Source organism: Galeopterus variegatus, unplaced genomic scaffold (genome assembly GCF_000696425.1).
Source record: "Galeopterus variegatus unplaced genomic scaffold, G_variegatus-3.0.2 Scaffold1597, whole genome shotgun sequence".
Classification (NCBI taxonomy): Eukaryota; Metazoa; Chordata; class Mammalia; order Dermoptera; family Cynocephalidae; genus Galeopterus; species Galeopterus variegatus.
The window spans coordinates 246166-265350 of NW_007727708.1; the positions used below are offsets into that span (position 1 = coordinate 246166).

The following is a 19185-nucleotide window of genomic DNA, read 5'->3' on the forward strand; positions in this document are numbered from 1 at the left end:
TAGTGTTTTCTTTTTTAGTACAGTAACTCTTATTGTAATTACTGTTTTTCACTGCTGGATGGGAGAATGGAGGGGAGCATTCTCTGAGTACTCAGAATTTCTCTTTTTTGAGCTACTGTCTCCAGTGCTGTTTCTGCGTGCTCATCTATTTGATGGCATTGGGAGTTGACATGAGCTCTTAGAGAATAAACCAACATTTTCTCAGTTTTTTAATTAGAGGGAGAGGGGGATAGTTGAGAATTTTTTTCTGACATTATAGAGATACTAATTTTCTTATGCAGAGAAAGGACAGAACTCTTAAGCAGAGGAAGATAACCATGGACGTAGGAAGATTCATCTTTGTTCAGAAATAATTTCTTTACATCTCTTCTGACAGCTGGTGCTATCAACCCCCTGCTCTGTCTGGCCTCTGGGCCCAGCTCAAAGCTCTGGATTCATTTCCTTCCTCCTCATACCTCAACCTGAGCCTTTGTCACCCAAAGGTCTCCACCCGATCTTCCACTCAAGCCTCACGTTTTCTCCCAAGGTATGTTTAGGGGAGGGAATGGGCAGAATTTTGTCACTTACTTCCTTACTTGGGGCATAATAGATAGGTATTCATTAAATATTGGTTTGATGAATGTCCCCTAGGGGACTTGCTCTTTAATAATGATGGTTGACAGTGGGTCAGCATATGTTTTCATTCTTTTCTAACCGTACCATTTTCTTCCAAAACCCTTGCAGTATGTGTATGATATATTTCTCTACTTCCTAGCCATTTTGTAGTAAATATAATATTTATTATATTTTTTAGTTGTTTCAGTGGGCAGTTGGGAGAGGGAGGGTATCAAATAGTTTAAGTTGTTATCTTGGTGCAGAAAACTCTGCAGATTATTTTAATACTTTTACAAAATTGTATTATTTCAGGACTTGTTGAGATGTTGGTCAAGTCATAAGAGGTAATAATACATATATAGAAAGCGGTAGTTTAAGTAGCACATTTAAAACCAGTAATTCTTGTTGGTGGGGTAGAGACTGGACTGTAGTAAAAAAAACCATTAGTGTAGTAGGTTGAAGGATTAAAAGTAAAATAAAATTTCTCTTTCCTCTTTTTATGTTGTGTGGAATATTCACAGCATGCAATACATTTTTTGTCCATAGGTGGCAAACCCTAGTATAAGTTGCTATCAAGTATCATCTTTGATTGTGTATTAGTCAGGGTTCATCAGAGAGAGAGAACCAATAGGATATATAAATATCTATGTAGATATATAGATGTAGACAAAGATATACGAGAGGTTTATTAGTTGAATTGGCTCATGGAATTATGGAGGCTGAGAAGTCCCCTGACTTTGTCTGCAGGCTGGAGACCCTGGGATGCTGGTAGCATGGCTCAGTCCAAGTCTGAAAGCCTCTAAAGCAGGGAAGCCAATAGTAAAATTCTCAGTCCAAGGCCAAAGGCCTGAGAACCCTGGCCTTTTCTTTTTGTTGTTGTTGTTCTACTGGGCCCCCAGCTGATTGCATGGTGCCCACCCACATTGAGGACAGATCTTTCTCACTCAGTCCACTGACTTACACACGAATCTCCTCTGGAATCATCCTCACAGACATAGAATTAATCCTCTACCAGTTCTCTAGGGGTTTTTTTATCCAGTCAGGTTGACACCTAAAATCCTGCTTCTGCATGCTACAAGTTGAACAAAGTGGAGGACAAAATAGATTCTTCACACAAACTTAAAATTTGAGGGTAAACAGCAAACGAAAAACTATCTAAAATACGCAAACTCCACTAATATGGTGGGGTATATGCCATGTTAAATATAAAAGATATTGATGTTCAACATTAATTATTTGATAGTTATTAATAGTAATTATCTAACAGTTTTAAATAAAAACCAAGTGGATTTCTCAACAAGATGGTCTCTTTTATCAGTGTTGTTTTGCAATTTTTATTTTTGTCCAGCAAAAATGTTCCCAGTGAAGCTTATGAAGCTCTTGTATTGAAGCCAAAGTTAGTGAGAACTGACATGAAAACCCAAGAATAGTGTAGAAGAGATGTCAAATGTGAAACAGGACATAAGCAATAATAAACTAAAAGAACATTTGTCTGCTAGGCATCTAAAGTCTTTTGATACTCAGAAACAAAGTATTTAATGATCTTTTTATAACTGTATGATCAAGCTCCAAGTGAGCCACTGTTAGAGAAGGAAGAAGCCAAAACTGTCTGTTGTGTTTTATTTCTCAACTATTTTGACTCCTGAGTTACATATCAGAGTCATTTAAGAGATTGGGACAGTTCCATTTCCTACCTCTTCAGATTTTCTCTCTCCCCACTCTTGCCCTAGTCACTGAAGGCAAACTAAACAGATAATTTAGTAACAATTTTTAACAGATAATTTAGTAACAATTTTTAAATCAGCTTGTGTAATTCTTACACAAAATAGCCTAATGAAGTAGTTAATTAAAACTTGATTATTGCATTGTAGAGACTTCTCTTATTAGTACTTAGTATCTGCTTCATTCTACTAGAAAGAAAAGTGTTCTGCTTTGCTAATCATTCTGGAATTATCTTTAGGCCCCATCTTGGCTTAGGGATAGCAGTCAGATATCCCTCTCAGTCTTCTATCCCAGCTTCCTAACTGTTCTGGTTACATTTAGTTAGCTCTTCTTCTTTTAGGGCTGCTAAAACCCTTCACAGAACCTTCATCTTAAATTGCCTTTTCTTTGTAATCAATAGGCATCCCATTCACTGTTCACTGTTACATTAAAGAGGCGAATATGAGTCAGTAGTTGAGTTAACCCCCCTCCTTAAATGAGCTTATCAGATAAGATAGTGACTTCATTAGTGAGAACAACTGTCCTTGTTTAGAACATCCCTGAAAATCTTTTGAAATTTTATTATGATAATTAAGAAGAGTTGTAGAGTAGTTGATAGAATGTTTGCTTAGATAGTTTTGTAATTCATCTTGCTCTGAGTTCTTAATATACAGTTGACCTTTGAACAGCATGGGTTTGAGCTGTGTAGGTCCACTTATGCACATATTTTTTCCCATAAATATGTATACATTTTCCCATAAAAATGTATTTTTTCTTCCTTATGATTTTAATAGCATTTTATTTTCTCTAGCTTACTTTCTTGTAAAAATACAGTCTGTAATACATATAACATATAAAATATGTGTTATCAGTAAGGCTTCCAGTCAGCAGTAGGCCAACATACATTTTCCCATAAAAATGTATTTTTTCTTCCTTATGATTTTAATAGCATTTTATTTTCTCTAGCTTACTTTCTTGTAAAAATACAGTCTATAATACATATAACATATAAAATATGTGTTATCAGTAAGGCTTCCAGTCAGCAGTAGGCCAACAGTACTTTTTAGAGTATTAAGTGTAATATGGAGATTTTTGTCTACACGGGGGAGTTGGTGCCCCTAACCCCTGCATTGTTCAGAGGTCAACTGTAGTTTGTGATTCAAGATATATTTAAATCTAGAATACCTTTTAATATGCAAGGAAAGGATAGACCCCCATCTAGCTATGGTTAAATAATCCATGATATATTCATACTGTGAGATAACTCTGCAGTTGTTGAACACAGTGAGCTAGCATGGCATGGAAAGAGGTCCATGATATTAAAAGTGAGAAGAGTCAAGTTGCAAAAGTTTATGTATAGTATTCTCTTTCTATAAAAATAGAGAAAATCTCATATATATGTATGGCTTTTGTGTTTATTTGTCCATTCCCCCATCTGGTAGTAGTGCTCTGATTTTCTTCTAGGGAACCATCCTCTATCTCCTACTCTCAGTTTATGTTGTTTGATGGTGTTGATGCACCTCTGGCTCCCCAGTGAAGGGCCTGCAAATCAGGCATAGTCATTCAGAGAAGTATATCTCACTGGCCTCAGTGATGGCTACAGAGATGGCCACTTAAGAAAATTTGGCCCAAGACTTGTGTTCTGCTTTTGAGGTAATGATGTGCTGTTTTATTAGGCTTGCATCTGGAAGGATGTAAGCTTAGAACTTCCAGCCATCATCTTGCATTACCTGGAGCCTAACAAGCCAAGAGAAGGAGGAGATACCAGAGACTAATTACATTGTTCGTGTTTCTAGATGAAGCCTCACCTAAGACTAACATACTGTCAGACCGCTCCAATGTAGCAAATTCTGTATTTTGCTTAAATCGGAGTGAATTAGATTTTTGGACACTTGCAGCTGAAAGAGTTCTAACTGATCCAGTGTGTATACAGCTATATGTTTATGAACTTATAGAAAATGGTCTGACATTTTACATGCCAAAACATTAACAGTATTTTGTGGGAGAAAAATGGAATCGAGGGAGAAGATATCCCCTTATTACTATAAATCTATATATATTTTTTTTTTTGTCTTTTGTCTTTTTTCCGTGTCCGGCAACAGATCACAACCCTCAGTGTTGCCCCCGTACCGGACCGGGGACCGGCAACGGGATTGCAACCCTCGGTGTTGCTCCCGCGCCTCGCTCAGCCAGTGAGCGGGAACCGGTCTGTATGTGGGATCCGAACCCTCGGGCGGGAGCGCCGCCGCGCTTCCCAAGCGGTGCACTATCCAGTGCGCCACCGGGCCGGCCCATATTTTTTTTGAAATTTTTTACAAGCATTTAAAAGTAAGTGAAAAAAAAATAGGGAAACCCAATAAAAGAATATTACATTCTAGAGCCAGCTAGTTATAAATTACTTTGTTTTTCTTCCATGTGAGCTTTGGCAGGGGAAAATATGCAGACCATAGCACACCATCCCACAAAATTAGGGCTTATGATATACATAGATGGACATTTATGCTTTGTAATTGTCCTAATTTAAAATATTCATTTGTCATTATCAAAGAAATGAGAACTCCATTTAAGCAAGCTTTCCAGATCATTTATTTTTGATGACATGTTTTAACATGCTAAAATACATTAAATAATTTCATGCCTTCTTAAATAAGGTTGTCTTAGAGTGACATAACTCTTTCTTAACATGATTTGAGGCCATTATGATTATCAGTTACTGTGTAATGTATTGCAGAAATTCCCTCAAGACTGTTGATGTACAGATGACTGTTTTATTCACCTAGATTATTTTGACCAGCTATGCTGTTAGGGTTTTGTGTCCCCCTCCTCCCCCTCCTTTAAGTAAGGTAGACTTAACATAAGATAAAATTAACCATTTTAAAGAGTATACTTTAGCAGCATTTAGTACATTGACAGTGTTGTGCACTCATCACCTCTATCTAGTTCCAAAACATTTTGATCACCCTTCCCAAAGGAGACCCCATACCCATTAAGCAGTCACTCCATTCCCCTCCTCTCAGCCCTTGGCAACAATTAATCTGCATTCTATCTCTATGAACTTAATTATTTTGGATAGTTCATGTATTTATTTATATTTATCTAAATATATGTAAAATATACAGTAAATATATATATATATAAATATATAAATATATTTATATCTGTTTAGAACCTCCACCCACCCCCTTTTTTTTCCTTCCTTTTTTTTTTTTTTTTTTTTTCTTTTTTCGTGACCGGCAACGGATCACAACCCTCAGTGTCGCACCCGTACCGGACCGGGACCGGCAACGGGATCGCAGCCCTCGGTGTTGCGCCCACACCTCGCTCAGCCAGTGAGCAGCCGGTCTGTATGTGGGATCCGAACCCTCGGCGGGAGCGCCGCTGCACTCCTAAGCAGCGCACTGTAGCAGTGCGCCACCGGGCCGGCCCCACCCACCCCTTTTTTAAGAGATATTTTTTCTCTCCTCTACCAGGGGACTCTTAATCATCTTAATTTGCGAAGGACTGCAAATCCAAGGCAAATGCATTTAAATTGTTTGGAATAAGAGTAAACTCTGCATGAGAATATATGGGGCTTGCTTATGAGGAAAAGGCATGCATTTTAGTGAGTGAACTTTGTGGCACCTGTTTTGGCTGCCACACATTCTACTTAATTATTTTCTATTACTTGGCTGTGTACTGGAAGGGAGAAGCTGCTGGATAGTCAACTCCGAATAAGCAGTGTATTAATATACATGTCCTGCCTCCTTTCAATTATAAGCTGCAGTAGAGTAAGGACCATGTTTTTGAATCTCTGCAGAGTGCCCATCAAAAAGTCTTACACATAGTAGGTATTAGTAAATGTTAGTTGAGTTATTTAAAATCCTATTTTTACACTGGTTATCAGACTTTGGGATGTTATTTTATAAGAAAAATTTTAAATTGTATAGATATTTTGAAATGGAATTGTTGGTATTTAGAAAATTTGTAATTTTGTAGCATTACACAGATTTATTTTTGGATATTTTGTATTACTATAATAAGCTTGTCACTGTTGAGAAATCTCTCTGTAGGTGAATATTCTCAATTGGTGTGGAGGAGCCACTAGGTATCATTGAACTTCTTTTCTAGACATTTATTTATTTTATTTTCCTTTTGAAGAAAAAGTTTTAACATTTTACTGTAGTAGGCATGGTATGTAAAAAAAATTCAGTAATACATTTAATAAAAATGTAATATAGTAAAAAATTTAAAGTAAAAGTTTTAACATTTTACTGTAGTAGGCATGGTATGTAAAAAAAATTCAGTAAGCTGGTACCCTTTTGATTAATTCATTATCAATTTATCATATATATGAATGTGTTTTTTAAGACCCAACCAAAAGTATTAAGTTTGAGAAATATTAAAAGGACCTCTTAATATTTAATTTAACTTTTAATTATGTTCCCTCAGTAAAGGATTTCTAAAATAATGAAGTTCCTGGGTATTTGGATTAATTGAAATTTAAAGCTGAGTCCTTTGGATGGACATTATGGATGGAGCTTAAAGTGATTTATACTTTATTTTCTTTAGTTTATCTAATTTTATGTTCATATATATATTTAAAAGTGCAAAAATAAGAAAATGTAATTTTCCTAGTAAACAGTTTGATATTTTTACTACTGAACCATCAGTACTCGGATTCCAGCCTCAGCAATATATTGTCATTTCCCATACATCATAATCACATATGGTAATAATGGTAGCTATGATTTGTATAGCACTTTTCAGGATATCTTTACGTATGTCTTCTCATTTAATTTTCACAACAACCTTGTGAAAAAAGTAGGGGAAGTACTAATTTTTTCTCCCCATTTTACAGATGAAGAAACTAAAACACAGAGATTGAGACTTGTCTAAAGTAACATGACCAGTAAGTGCTTGAATTAATGGAGGTGGGTAGCAATGGTTACGTTCTAATCTGCCAAGGGCTTTCCTTGCTGCCATCTGCCTGAGTTCTAGGGACAAAAAATCAAACAGCTAAAATGGTAGGGAACTGCAAAAGTAATAGATGAACTTTCAGGCTACACCAGGGAGATATAGATATGCTGTTCCTTTTTTTTTTTTTTTCCTTTTTGTCTTTTTTACTGACCGGTAACGGGATCGCAACCCTCGGTGTTGCGCCCGCACCGCGCTCAGCCAGTGAGCGGGAACCGGTCTCCACATGGGATCTGAACCCTCGGCGGGAGCACCGCCGCACTCCCAAGTGGCGCGCTCTCCAGTGCGCCACCGGGCCGGCCCGATGCTGTTCCTTTTAATTTCTTCCTTTTTATTCTTTTCTCACCAGTTAGTAATGATAACTTGAGAGAGCAGGTAATGTCTTTTTGTTGTTGTTCTCGTTAGATAAGTGAAGCTTTTATTTTAAACATGGATTATCCCTGAGAAACTAAGGAAGTAGAAATTCTGGAGAGAAAGGTCTTGGGATTCTCACAAGGTCATAGCTATAGGATCAGTTAAACAAGTGAGGAAGTAAATTGTACATGGATAAACCACATTCGTGTAATTAGAACTTAAGTTTTTACTGCTCTCTTGTTAATATTTTTAAAATCCTGTTTAAAAACTGTAGTATCACTTTAATATAAAAATCTTAGAGTTCAAGGGTGCTTATCCAACTGTTGTTTTCTTTAGATGAGGAAACTGAGGTGCAGAGAAGTTGAAGCTTTCCCAGTGTCACAGAGCTTGCATTTCCTGACTTCCAGATTAGTGTTATTTTTACTTCAATCCGTAACTTCTTGGTAAGCTGTTCTTAAAATACTTAACAGGTCTTTTGTATCTTTAATTTATGGGTTTGATTAACATTCCTGATTATGCCAGATGAATTTAAAGATACAAAATTTACTATTATTTTTGTGGTGAAAATTTCAATTCTTTGTTTAATTTTAGGTGAGTTAATGTGGGAAAAATCCTGGTATTTTGAAGATGTCTTGGCACAGTATTGTTTCCTGTTTAAATTACAAATAACTTCAAGAGTTTTCAGGAAAAAAAAATTGGAACTTTTTTGTTAAATCATGCCATCTGAACAGAAACAGTTATTTTGTGATGAAAAAGAAACTACTTTAAACAAAGATTATGATGTCAAAAATGAGATAGTTGATACTATTAGACCAGTACCCAAACCAAAAATTTCAGAAAGTAGTTTTCATTATGAACTAAAAAATGTAAAAATTGATTTGCCGAAGATAAATATTCCAAATGAAGTCCTATTGAAACATGAAGTTGACAAATACAGAAAATTATTTCAGAGTAAACCACAGACTGCAAGAAAATCTATCAGTATAAAGACTATAAGCTGTATAGAGGAGTGTATATTGCTTCGTAAATCTGAGAGAGCTGAAGAAGAAAGTATTAAAATGTCTGCAAAAATACTCAATTTCAACTGTCTAAAATGCCGAGACAGCACTCCATATAGCCCAAATGATTTGCAGAAACACTTTCAAATGTGGCACCATGGTGAATTACCTTCATATCCTTGTGAAATGTGCAGTTTTTCAGCAAATGATTTCCAGGTATTTAAACAGCACAGACAAACCCATAGAAGCACTTTAGTAAAATGTGACATTTGTAACAATGAGAGTGTATATACTTTACTGGACTTGACAAAACATTTTGCATCCACACATCGTGTTAATGGTAATTTTCAATGTGAAAAGTGCAAATTCTCCACCCAAGATGTTGGCACATTTGTTCAGCACATTCATAGACATAATGAAATTCATTATCAATGTGGTAAATGCCATTATGTATGTTTCACCAAAGGAGAGCTTCAGAAGCACCTTCATGTTCATTCCGATACTTTTCACTTCACTTGTCAATATTGTAGCTATGGTGCCACCAGGAGAGAGCACCTTGTAAGACATGTTATAACTTTGCACAAAGAACATTTATATGCAAAAGAAGAACTGGAAAAAGACATATATGAAAAAACAATGGCAAAGACTTCAGCAGGACTTAAGCTAATACTGAAAAGATGCAAAATAGGTGCTTCAAGAAAGACATTCTGGAAACGTAAGAGAATTAACGATGGAAGTGACAGAAGTACAGAAAAAAACACTCAAGTGCTTAAAGAAATGAACACAACACAGACTAAATCTGAAGACCAGAGCAGTCTTGTTCAAGAGCATTTAAAGGAAGAAAAGGATGAACGACTACACTGTGAGAATAATAAACCTGCTGAGTCAGAGCCAGAAAAGCCAACTCTTTTGTCTTCTGAGCAGTCTAACAGAGCTGAAGAGGGATCAAATACTACTTTAGGTTTCTTGAAGATTCCTGTACAAGGACCTACAGTGTTAATGGTGAAAAATAATAAAATAACAATTCCCGCTAACTACAGTGCTAAGTTTATGGGTTTCAAGATGGTGGATGGAAAACAGCATATTGTAATAAAATTGTTGCCTACCAATAAACAGAATTTATATTCACCTGGCTCACAGTCAGATGCTGCAAAGGACAGTCCTGGTAACTTACAGCCCCAGACATTGGACATCACTGGAATTTTAACAGGATTAACGACAGAGTTAAGTGACACAGTTTTTATGAAAGCAACCAGTCCAATTTCATGTTCATCTCGTATACTTTCAGGGAAAATAATTTCAGAAAAAGAAATGGCTTTGATATCTCAAAAGAATAATATGCTTCAAACAGTGGATTATGATAAAAGCCTATCTTCTTTGCCAGCAACATCAGAATTGGTTACAGCATCAGCGAATTTGACCACAAAAGTTGAAACAAGAGATAATGTTGACTTATGGGGAAATCATATCACTCAGAGATACCCTGAGGTAGTAGGTTCCACCACTAAAAGTCCAGATAAAGTCATCTATACTACCAAACCAAGTGCATACAACAGCGGAGATATGCATAACTATTGTGTTAATTATGTCAACTCTGAGTTACCTGTTGAATCCTCCAACCAAGGATCATTACCTTTTCACAATTACTCAAAAGTGAATAATTCTAATAAACGACGTAGGTTTTCAGGAACAGCGATGTGTGAAAACCCTCAGAGAGAATCTTCATCAAGCAAAACTGTTGTTCAGCCACCAATTAGTGAATCAGTTTTATCACTAGTGAGGAAGGAGAGCTCAAACCCAGATAGCCTGTTAGCATCTATTAGCCTTTTAAATGATAAAGATGGAACTTTAAAGACGAAAGCTGAAATTGAAGAACAGTGTGTTTTAGAAACAGGACAAAACATTGATGGACAAAACCTGTACACTAATGAAAATCAAAATTTAGAGAGTGTGACTGAGAAATCTCAATGGAATGACATTTCTAGTGTTGATTCACCTATGATGCCTAGAATCACGTCTGTTTTCTCTCTCCAGAGCCAACAGGCATCAGAATTTTTGCCACCTGAAATAAACCAATTACTTCAAGATGTATTAAAAATAAAGTCTGATGTAAAACAAGACTCTAGTAATATTCCAAATAAAGGAGTACCACTTCATTGTGACCAGTCATTTCAGAAACATGAAGGAGAAGGCAAAATGGTTGAATCTTCAAAAGACTTCAAAGTGCAGGGTGTCTTCTCAGTTCCGTCTGGCAGTGTGGGTATTAATGTGCCTACAAATGATCCGAATTTAAAATATAGTGGAAAAGAAAAACAAGTACTATCAATGTCACAAGATGTGAGAGATTCAGAGAGGACACCTAGAATTTCAGGTATTGGCACATTACTTAAGACTCAGTCAGATGCAATAATAACACAACAGCTTGTAAAAGACAAACTACGAGCCACTACACAAAGTTTAGGTTCTCTATATGTGCAGAGCCCAATTCTAAATTCAGAGCAAAAAAAACCTATATTTGTTCAGACTCCAAAAGGTTTTTTTGTACCATTGCATGTTGCCAACAAGCCTGGATTACACGTTGTTTCAGGAAGACCACTTCCATTGGTTAATACACAAGGTGTACCTGCTTCTCTTCTTTTAAACAAGAAACCTGGGATGATTTTAACATTCAATAATGGGAAACTTGAAGGTGTACCAGCTGTCAAAACTGAGAGTGCTCAAGCTTGTGGAACTGTAGCTAAGGAGCCTTCCAAAACACCCTTCTTAAAGTTGGAACCAAACAATAATTGTCTCACACCTGCACTTTGTTCCAGCATTGGCAGTTGTTTGAGTATGAAAAGTAGCTCAGAAAATACTCCCCCATTAAAAGGGCCTTACATTATTAAAACGTCGTCAGCAGGTTCTTCTGTGAAAACTGTTCCTACTCCTATGCTATCTGAGCACCAGGGCACTAAGGTGAATATCTTGGATTCAGTAAAACAGCAGAACGAGATTTTTCCGAAACCACCTCTTTATACCCTCTTGCCTGATGGCAAACAAGCTGTCTTTTTCAAGTGTGTGATGCCAAATAAAACTGAGCTGCTTAAGCCTAAATTAGTCCAAAATAGTACTTATTATCAAAACATACAGCCAAAGAAACCTGAAGGAACACCACAAAGAATATTGTTGAAAATTTTTAACCCTGTTTTAAATGTGACTGCTGCTAATAATCTGTCAGTAAGCAACTCTGCATCCTCATTGCAAAAGGGCAGTGTACTGTCTGATCAGAGTATAGGAGTGCAGAAAGAGCCAGAATCTTCTAGAGATGCCTTACCCTTCATACTAGATGATTTGATGCCAGCAAATGAAATTGTGATAACTTCTTCTGCAACATGCCCAGAATCTTCTGAGGATCCAGTATGTATCAGTGACCGTTCAGAGACAAGGGTATTAAGGTGTAAAACAAATTGTACAATTGAGCGAAGTTTCAATAGAAAAAAAACTACCAAAAAAAATTTTTCAAAAATAAAAACTCATGTAAGAAATAAAGATTCTGAAACTGACTTTGTATCTAGAAACAGAAACTGTAAACGAAAGTGTAGGGATAGTTACCAAGAACCTCCAAGAAAAAAAGCAACTTTGCATAGAAAGTGTAAAGAAAAGGCTAAATCTGAAGACGTCCATGAAACTTTTGGATTTAACAGACCTAGGCTTTCAAAAGATTCAGTCAGAACTTTGCGGCTTTTCCCTTTTAGTTCCAAACAGCTTGTGAAATGTCCTAGAAGAAACCAACCAGTTGTAGTTTTGAATCATCCTGATGCAGATGCACCAGAAGTAGTAAATGTAATGAAAACTATTGCTAAATTTAACGGACACGTACTTAAGGTTTCATTGTCAAAAAGAACTATCGATGCTTTACTGAAACCAGTTTGTTGTAACCCTTCTAAAACAACTTACTATGATTTTTCCAAGAGGCACAAAACATTTAAACCTGTCAGTTCTGTGAAAGAAAGATTTGTGCTAAAGTTAACACTCAAAAAGACAAGCAAAAACAACTATCAGATTGTGAAAACTACCTCTCAAAATGTTTTGAAAGCTAAATTTAACTGTTGGTTTTGTGGTAGAGTATTTGACAATCAGGATGCTTGGGCTGGTCATGGACAGAGACATTTAATGGAAGCTACTCGGGACTGGAATATGTTAGAATGATTTGCCATAATTACCAGGGAAAAGTAAAATTACCTTAGAAAACAATGGGTTGAATTAGCATAATGCAGACATTTTGTACTTTGATATAGTACCTGTAATTAAACATTTCAAAAGTTGATTATGTTTCCATGGAAGAGCAAAAGTTTTATGGGTGGTATTTGAAAATGCTATCACTGCATACATACATTTTGAAAGAAACTAATCTCAGCACAGATATACTTTGATTTAATTTTTCAAAAATGTGTTCTTAGGAAGTTAGGGCTAAAGGAAATTTTGATAAAACTATTTTCCCAATTTAGTTGTTTAGTGATTCTTAATAGAGGGTAATGGCTGTCACAGCCCCATTCCCTCTCTTCTTCCACCAGCCTTATGAATCTGATAAGTATAGCTCCTCTGTAGATGGAGAACTCTTTCATGATGAAACTGAAGGAGGTTCTCATCATTTGTGAAGATATACTGAGACCTTGGGTAAATTAATTACTGTACATCTGCTAAATATAGTTCTTTTGAAGGTTATTAAGCTCCTCTGAAAGTACATTAATCACTATAATTATACCTTATATAATGATTGAAGAGTTTTTGGCAAGTAAATCTTCTTTTCCTGTTAAGCTCTGCCCCATGTCAGAGATTGGAACACCCTCCCAGAGTGGTTTTCTTTTTCTAAATGGTTATGTCAAGCATTGCAGTAGACGGGCAGCTTTGAGAGAAGAATTAAATAAGGTATTTGTGTAGTTTAAAGTCTGGGATTTGAGTATATTCTCCAATGATCCCCTTGTGCAGAACTATGCTTATCTGAATTAAATTGTTTTTTCTTCATAAACCAAGTGGCCGTATTTTTTCTTGCTTGCCACCCCTTTAAAAAGAGTGGACTATAGAAGCACTTCCAAGGGAATGGCTTTTCTTGAAAATTAAAAATTTTTCTACAGAAACAATATTTTGAAGCTAGTTTAGCAAAGCAAATCATATGTTTGTCTGTTTAATTACTACTGTTATCTGATCATGTCCAAATTAGGACAAACCATTTTTGTTAGCAATTTTTCAGTGTGACCGACAACCCAAAGTAGATATATACTGATTGTTGGCATTTGAAAATAGGGAAGCATTAACAGTGGATTCAGTGGTGGTGCATAAAACTTTAGGACAGATTCCTAAGGGAAATGTCCGGCAGAGTTTAGGGTGTTTTCATGACAACAACAGAATCATAGATTTAAATTTTTCACCTTGTAAGTTTGGATCAAATTTTGTTGGATCATTGGATAATGGATTTCTTGTATTACAAAGTTATATATTATATGATTTTTTGTTACATTGTTACTACAAGTGTTAACATTTTCATTGATTGGATGAAAACTTCAGGGCTTCTTTTCTGTATATAACAAAGACATTAAATCTGTACATATTTTTGTACCTCTCAGTTATGTAAATTTTGCACAGAAATTTTTTGACATAAAAAGTTTATTTTCTTTCAGTTTAGTTCTGTGCATGCACTAATAAACTGGTTGTTTAATTTAAAAGGAATATATGACTTTACCTATGTTATTTTCTTGGTTTTTATTTCAGATGTAAATTTTTTTTTAGGTAAATTCATTTTTCAGGGATTGAACACTATTGTTAGCAAGTGCCTAAAAAGATGTGAAACAGTTTACATATTTCAACTATAACAGTAGGTCCCAAATGGGCCCATTCCCCTAATAGTTTTATTTTAAAGAAAGCCATATATAGATGCTTCAAGCTATCTTGCTATGCACATTATACTTGTACTGTTTTTGTGCATTTTGTCTACTTTCTTAGTGAAGTATTTTTTGTATAAAACCTGTTACAATTGTGTTTCTTAAATTGAGCCGAAGAATGGAGTTGATTGAAAATATGCAGTATATATTAATAATGTATATGGTGTTTAAAAGAATGGTAAGCATTGTTAATTTCTGTAATGAACATTTTCTTCAATTAAATTTATCTTAAGTTTGTGTTTACACAAGAATTTTTTTTACTGTGTTAAAATCTAATGGGAATTTTATTCTAATGGAAAATATTTAGATTTCAGGGTGTGTGTGTGTGTGTGTGTGTGTGTGTGTGTGTGTGTGTGTGTTTAAAGGCTAGTGAACTATACAAAATAAAGTGTGGAATTTCTTTTTTGCAAAATCATAGATGAAAATTTGAGGATAGCACTTACCATAATTTTACTATGGTTGTGTTGGTAAGGTAAGCCATAGAGAGGTTTATGCTTGTCAGTACCATAACAGCAATAAAATTGAAATGCTCTGTTATGGATAGATCTGTTATGAGATATCACATGCCATGAATAGAGAGGATAGAGAAGGAACTATTTTGCCAATAAATTGCAGCACTATAAAGATACATTTCATAATAGCCATACCAGTAAAATAAATTCAGTGTTGAGATACATACTTCTTGCTTTAAAGTTGTAAAAGCTGTTTAAAATAAGCTTCATGCCCCGATATTCTAGATGGACCTTTTTTGATTTTGGTAACATAGGTTATTCTGAAGAGACAAACCTGCTTGGAGCTTCTTTATTGCCAGAGCAGAAAATCAAAAGCAAAATGATATATCTTTCTTTTTTCCTGGCTGAAATTGAGCTAATGATGGCATTCCAAAATCTGGTATTCAGTAGTTTGAGGTTCTTATTACAGTTGAAGAGTTTAATTTTTGCAGTCACACCTGTGTGTCAGGAATTTGTTTTATTTTTTTCCTTTTTTTTTTTTTTTTTTTTTTGGCAGCTGGCCAGTATGGGATCAAACCTTGGACCTTGGTGTTATCAGCACCACACTTTAACCAACTGAGCTAACTGACCGGCCTCTTCCTATTTGTTTATCTTCATTGAAATGGGCCTCTCACTGTATGGCATTTCCTTAAACTCTGAAAAATGAACTATTTTTTTAATCTTGCTAAGTATTCTGTAGAGCAAATTGAAATGTAGTTTGTTTTATGAAAGATGTTTTCATTGAGGGTCAGCAGATTTTTTCAATAATTGGTCATATGGTAAATAACTTAGGTACCTTTGTCGTAACTACTCAACTCTCATAATGCAGAAGCAGCTATTTACCATATGTAAATGAATACGTTTGGTTGTGTTTTAATATAGCTATTTACAAAAACAGGCAGTGGGTGGGATTTGGCCCACCAGCTATAGTTTATCAACCAATGCTTGAGTTCCCTCAAGGGTCTACTCATAGAATGGGATTTTTATTAAAAAACACAGGTTTGATACAGTTTATGATGTACACCATCTGTGTAAAAGTTACAGAGTATAAAAACTAAAATTTATGTATGTAAAGTTGCCAGGGTAGATGTGTTTGTGTAAAAATGCAGATAATATAATGAAAATGATTAGTAGGTGAAGTAGATAGGTTATTTGTGTGCTAAGAGTAATGCAGTTTGTGGAGGGATTAAAAATGTGATAAAGCAGAAGAGCTGTGAGAAGTAAAGTCCAGGTTAGATGGGAAATAGACATTAGTTCTTTTAGTGATTTGAAATAGCTAAGAAAAAGTAATAGTTCTTGGGATAGGAGAGAATGAAGGTGAGGTGAAAACAAAATATTATTTATTAATTCCATACAGGTAACCCTGTTTTTTAAAAAATAAAATTCCTTTTCATCATTGACATCTGCTTACTTAACTTGGGATATACCACATTTGGGTTATTGGCTCTATTCTTTGCCTTAGCAGCTTGTTAGGATCCTTGTTCTTAGCAAAGTATCTTGACTCCATAGGGGATGTCCTCCAGCAAAACTTGCACGGGGGATTTTTCAGGGCATCATTGTTATATTTGAGTGTGGCATTAGAAAATTTTCTGGAGAATAGAAATGGTTGATTTTGATTAAGTTCATTGATTTATATATAATTAGTAACTTGAAAGATAATTTGATGATGTCTTCTTTGAGTCACTTTTTGACTAGTTCTCTAACAGGGCTTCTGTTAATCAATGCCTCTACATTTAGAGAGTCTTCTTTCTTTAAAAAGAGAATATAATTATTGCAACAGCATAAATTTTTGAGTTAGTATAGGAAAAATATATATCAGTTTTAAAAATCATGATTTCCTAAAATCTAAGATGTCAGGTACTTAATTTAAATGTTCATTCTTAGTAAAGATGTTTTTTATGTGCTAAAAGAATTCTTCCATAATAATTCAGAGTGCTTCAACCAAAAAGTGAGGGTTATGTTCAGGCTGCAGCTCTTGAAATGCTTCTTTCAATTAAGGAGTGAAACATTGATACCTGCAATTTCATAAGTTATTGCTAATGTAAAAGGATTGGAAAGCAAAATGAAAGTGAAATTTAGGAGACACTAAAATACTGCTTACAGATGACTTGATGTCAATATCTTGAAAAATCCAAAGGAGTACACTGAAAATTAGCTTCCCTGAACAGTTAATACTAGTCAACTGGGAAACAATAAAAGAAGACCCAGAGCCACAAAATAATAAGGGTTGTTTGAAGCTACCAAAAGATCTAACTGGGAGATACCCAGTATTTCTGGGTGGAAGACTGTATACCCATTTGGCAGGATGCATTTTCCACAGCTTTGTCCCCCCACTGGTACTCCCACCTCCCAAAGCACGGCTGCTGTGCAGGGAGGATCTGGCTGGGACATTCAACGAAGAGCTGATTCTCTATTAATCCTCCATTCTGTGCAACCTCCTGCCCCGTAGCACAGAGGTTCTATTCAGGGGAGGATTGGGGTGAGCTTCAAAGACTTTCAACACATTGCTCATTACAAGGGGACTATATTAGGATTCTCCAGAGAGACAGAACCTATAGGAGATAATGTGGATATAGATAGAGGTATAGATATAGATATATGAGAGGATTTATTAAGGGAATTCGCTTGTGTGATTATGGAGGCTGAGAAATCCCACAAGTTGTCTGCAAGCTGGGATGCTGGTGATGTGGCTCAGTCCAAGTCCAAATGCCTCAGAACCAGGGAAGCCAACAGTGTAACTCTCAATCCCAGGCTGAAGGGCTGAGAATTTTGAGGGCTTCTGGTGCAAGTGCTAGAGTCCACAGGTCTGAGAGTTGGTGTTCTGATGTCCAAGGGCAGAAGAAGGGTGTCTCAGCTCCAGGAGTGAGAGGGAGAGGAAATTCACCTTTCCTCTGCCTTTTTGTATTATGCAGGCCCCCTAGCTGATTGGATGGTGCCTCAATCACATTGAGGGCAGGTCTTCCCCACTCGGTCCACCAAATCACACACCAGTATCCAATGGAAATACCCTCAAAGACACACCCAGAAATAATGCTTTACCAGCTCTCTAGGTATTCCTTAATCTAGTCAAGTTGATGCCTAAAATTAACTGTCATAGGGGCTGATTTTATTTGGAACAGACTGAAGCAATTTATACCCCGGAGTATTTTTGAAAACTATAGAGCAATCAGCTAGCGATAAGTGGTGGCTAACAGTTGTGGTCACTTCAATAGATAACGAGCTAGAAGCTTAAAGACAGGATTACAGACAGAAAGAGCCTGGATAAAACCACAGATATCCCTAGTGTTCAGGAAGAGTGTGTGCATGCTTAAAGCTACAATCTCAGGGAGTAACCAGAGAGGTAAGTTCTAAGCTGCAAGTCCTTGGATGAATGAAGGGCAAACTTGTAGAAATCCCTAAGTAGTGAAAGCACACAGATCCAATGGTAAAAGGTGTAAACCTTACTGATCTGGGGAGCTTAAGCACAACCTTTGACCAATCAGTGGCTGGCCACTAAATGCTGCTGACTTAGCAAGCCTGGCTTCCTAGGGTTGCTCCTAAAATATAGAAATGCAGGGGCAAAAAGTTAAGCAATATCATTAGAGACTGTACACTGGAAGAGATAGACTTCATGAATTAGTGCAGCCAAGTCACTAAATAAAAACAATGTCTGGGATGGGAGAGGAGGATAAGTACGTGGAGATCCTATAGTATCTTACCTAAAATGCCCAGTTTCAACACATAATTATAAGATATCCAAAAGTCAGAAAAGTGACCCATAGAGAAAAATAGGCAAAAGAAACTTCTTTTGAGGGGTACCAGATGTAGGATAAGTGTTCTAAATACATTCAAAGAACTAAAGGAAACCACATTTAAAGAATTGGAATGTATGGCAGTGCCTCATCAAATAGAGCACATAAAGCAATAAAAATTTTTAAAAACCAAATGAAAATTCTGTAGTTTAAAAGCAAAAAAAAAAAAAAAAGGTTTATGACATGTAGAAGTAAAATGTATAATAGTAATACAAAGGCAAGGAGGGCAAAATGGAGGTATACTGTCTTGTTTGAGTATAGACTGCGATAAGTCAAAGATGTATACCCTAGAACAAACATTTTTTTTAAAAAGTGTAGCTAGTGGGCCGGCCCGGTGGCGCACTGCTACAGTGCGCCGCTTGGGAGCGCGGAGGCGCTCCCGCCG

The 19185-nt window shown here is 36.1% G+C and overlaps 1 protein-coding gene across 2 annotated transcripts in view; it reads left to right on the top strand.

Annotated features, from left to right (window-relative positions):
* Positions 1-14763, top strand: part of ZNF518A (zinc finger protein 518A) — a 31865-nt gene extending 17102 nt beyond the window's left edge. Inside the window, exons 3-6 of one of the 2 annotated variants that reach the window (XM_008577884.1) lie at positions 377-526; positions 7133-7183; positions 7939-8045; positions 8194-14763. In XM_008577884.1, coding sequence (XP_008576106.1) covers positions 8319-12788 — 4470 coding nt within the window. In that variant the 5' untranslated portion in view covers positions 377-526; positions 7133-7183; positions 7939-8045; positions 8194-8318 and the 3' untranslated portion in view covers positions 12789-14763. Of the gene's footprint in view, positions 1-376; positions 527-7132; positions 7206-7938; positions 8046-8193 lie in introns of both variants that reach the window. The other variant, XM_008577885.1, reaches the window with a different exon arrangement.
* The last annotated feature ends 4422 nt before the right edge of the window (positions 14764-19185 follow it).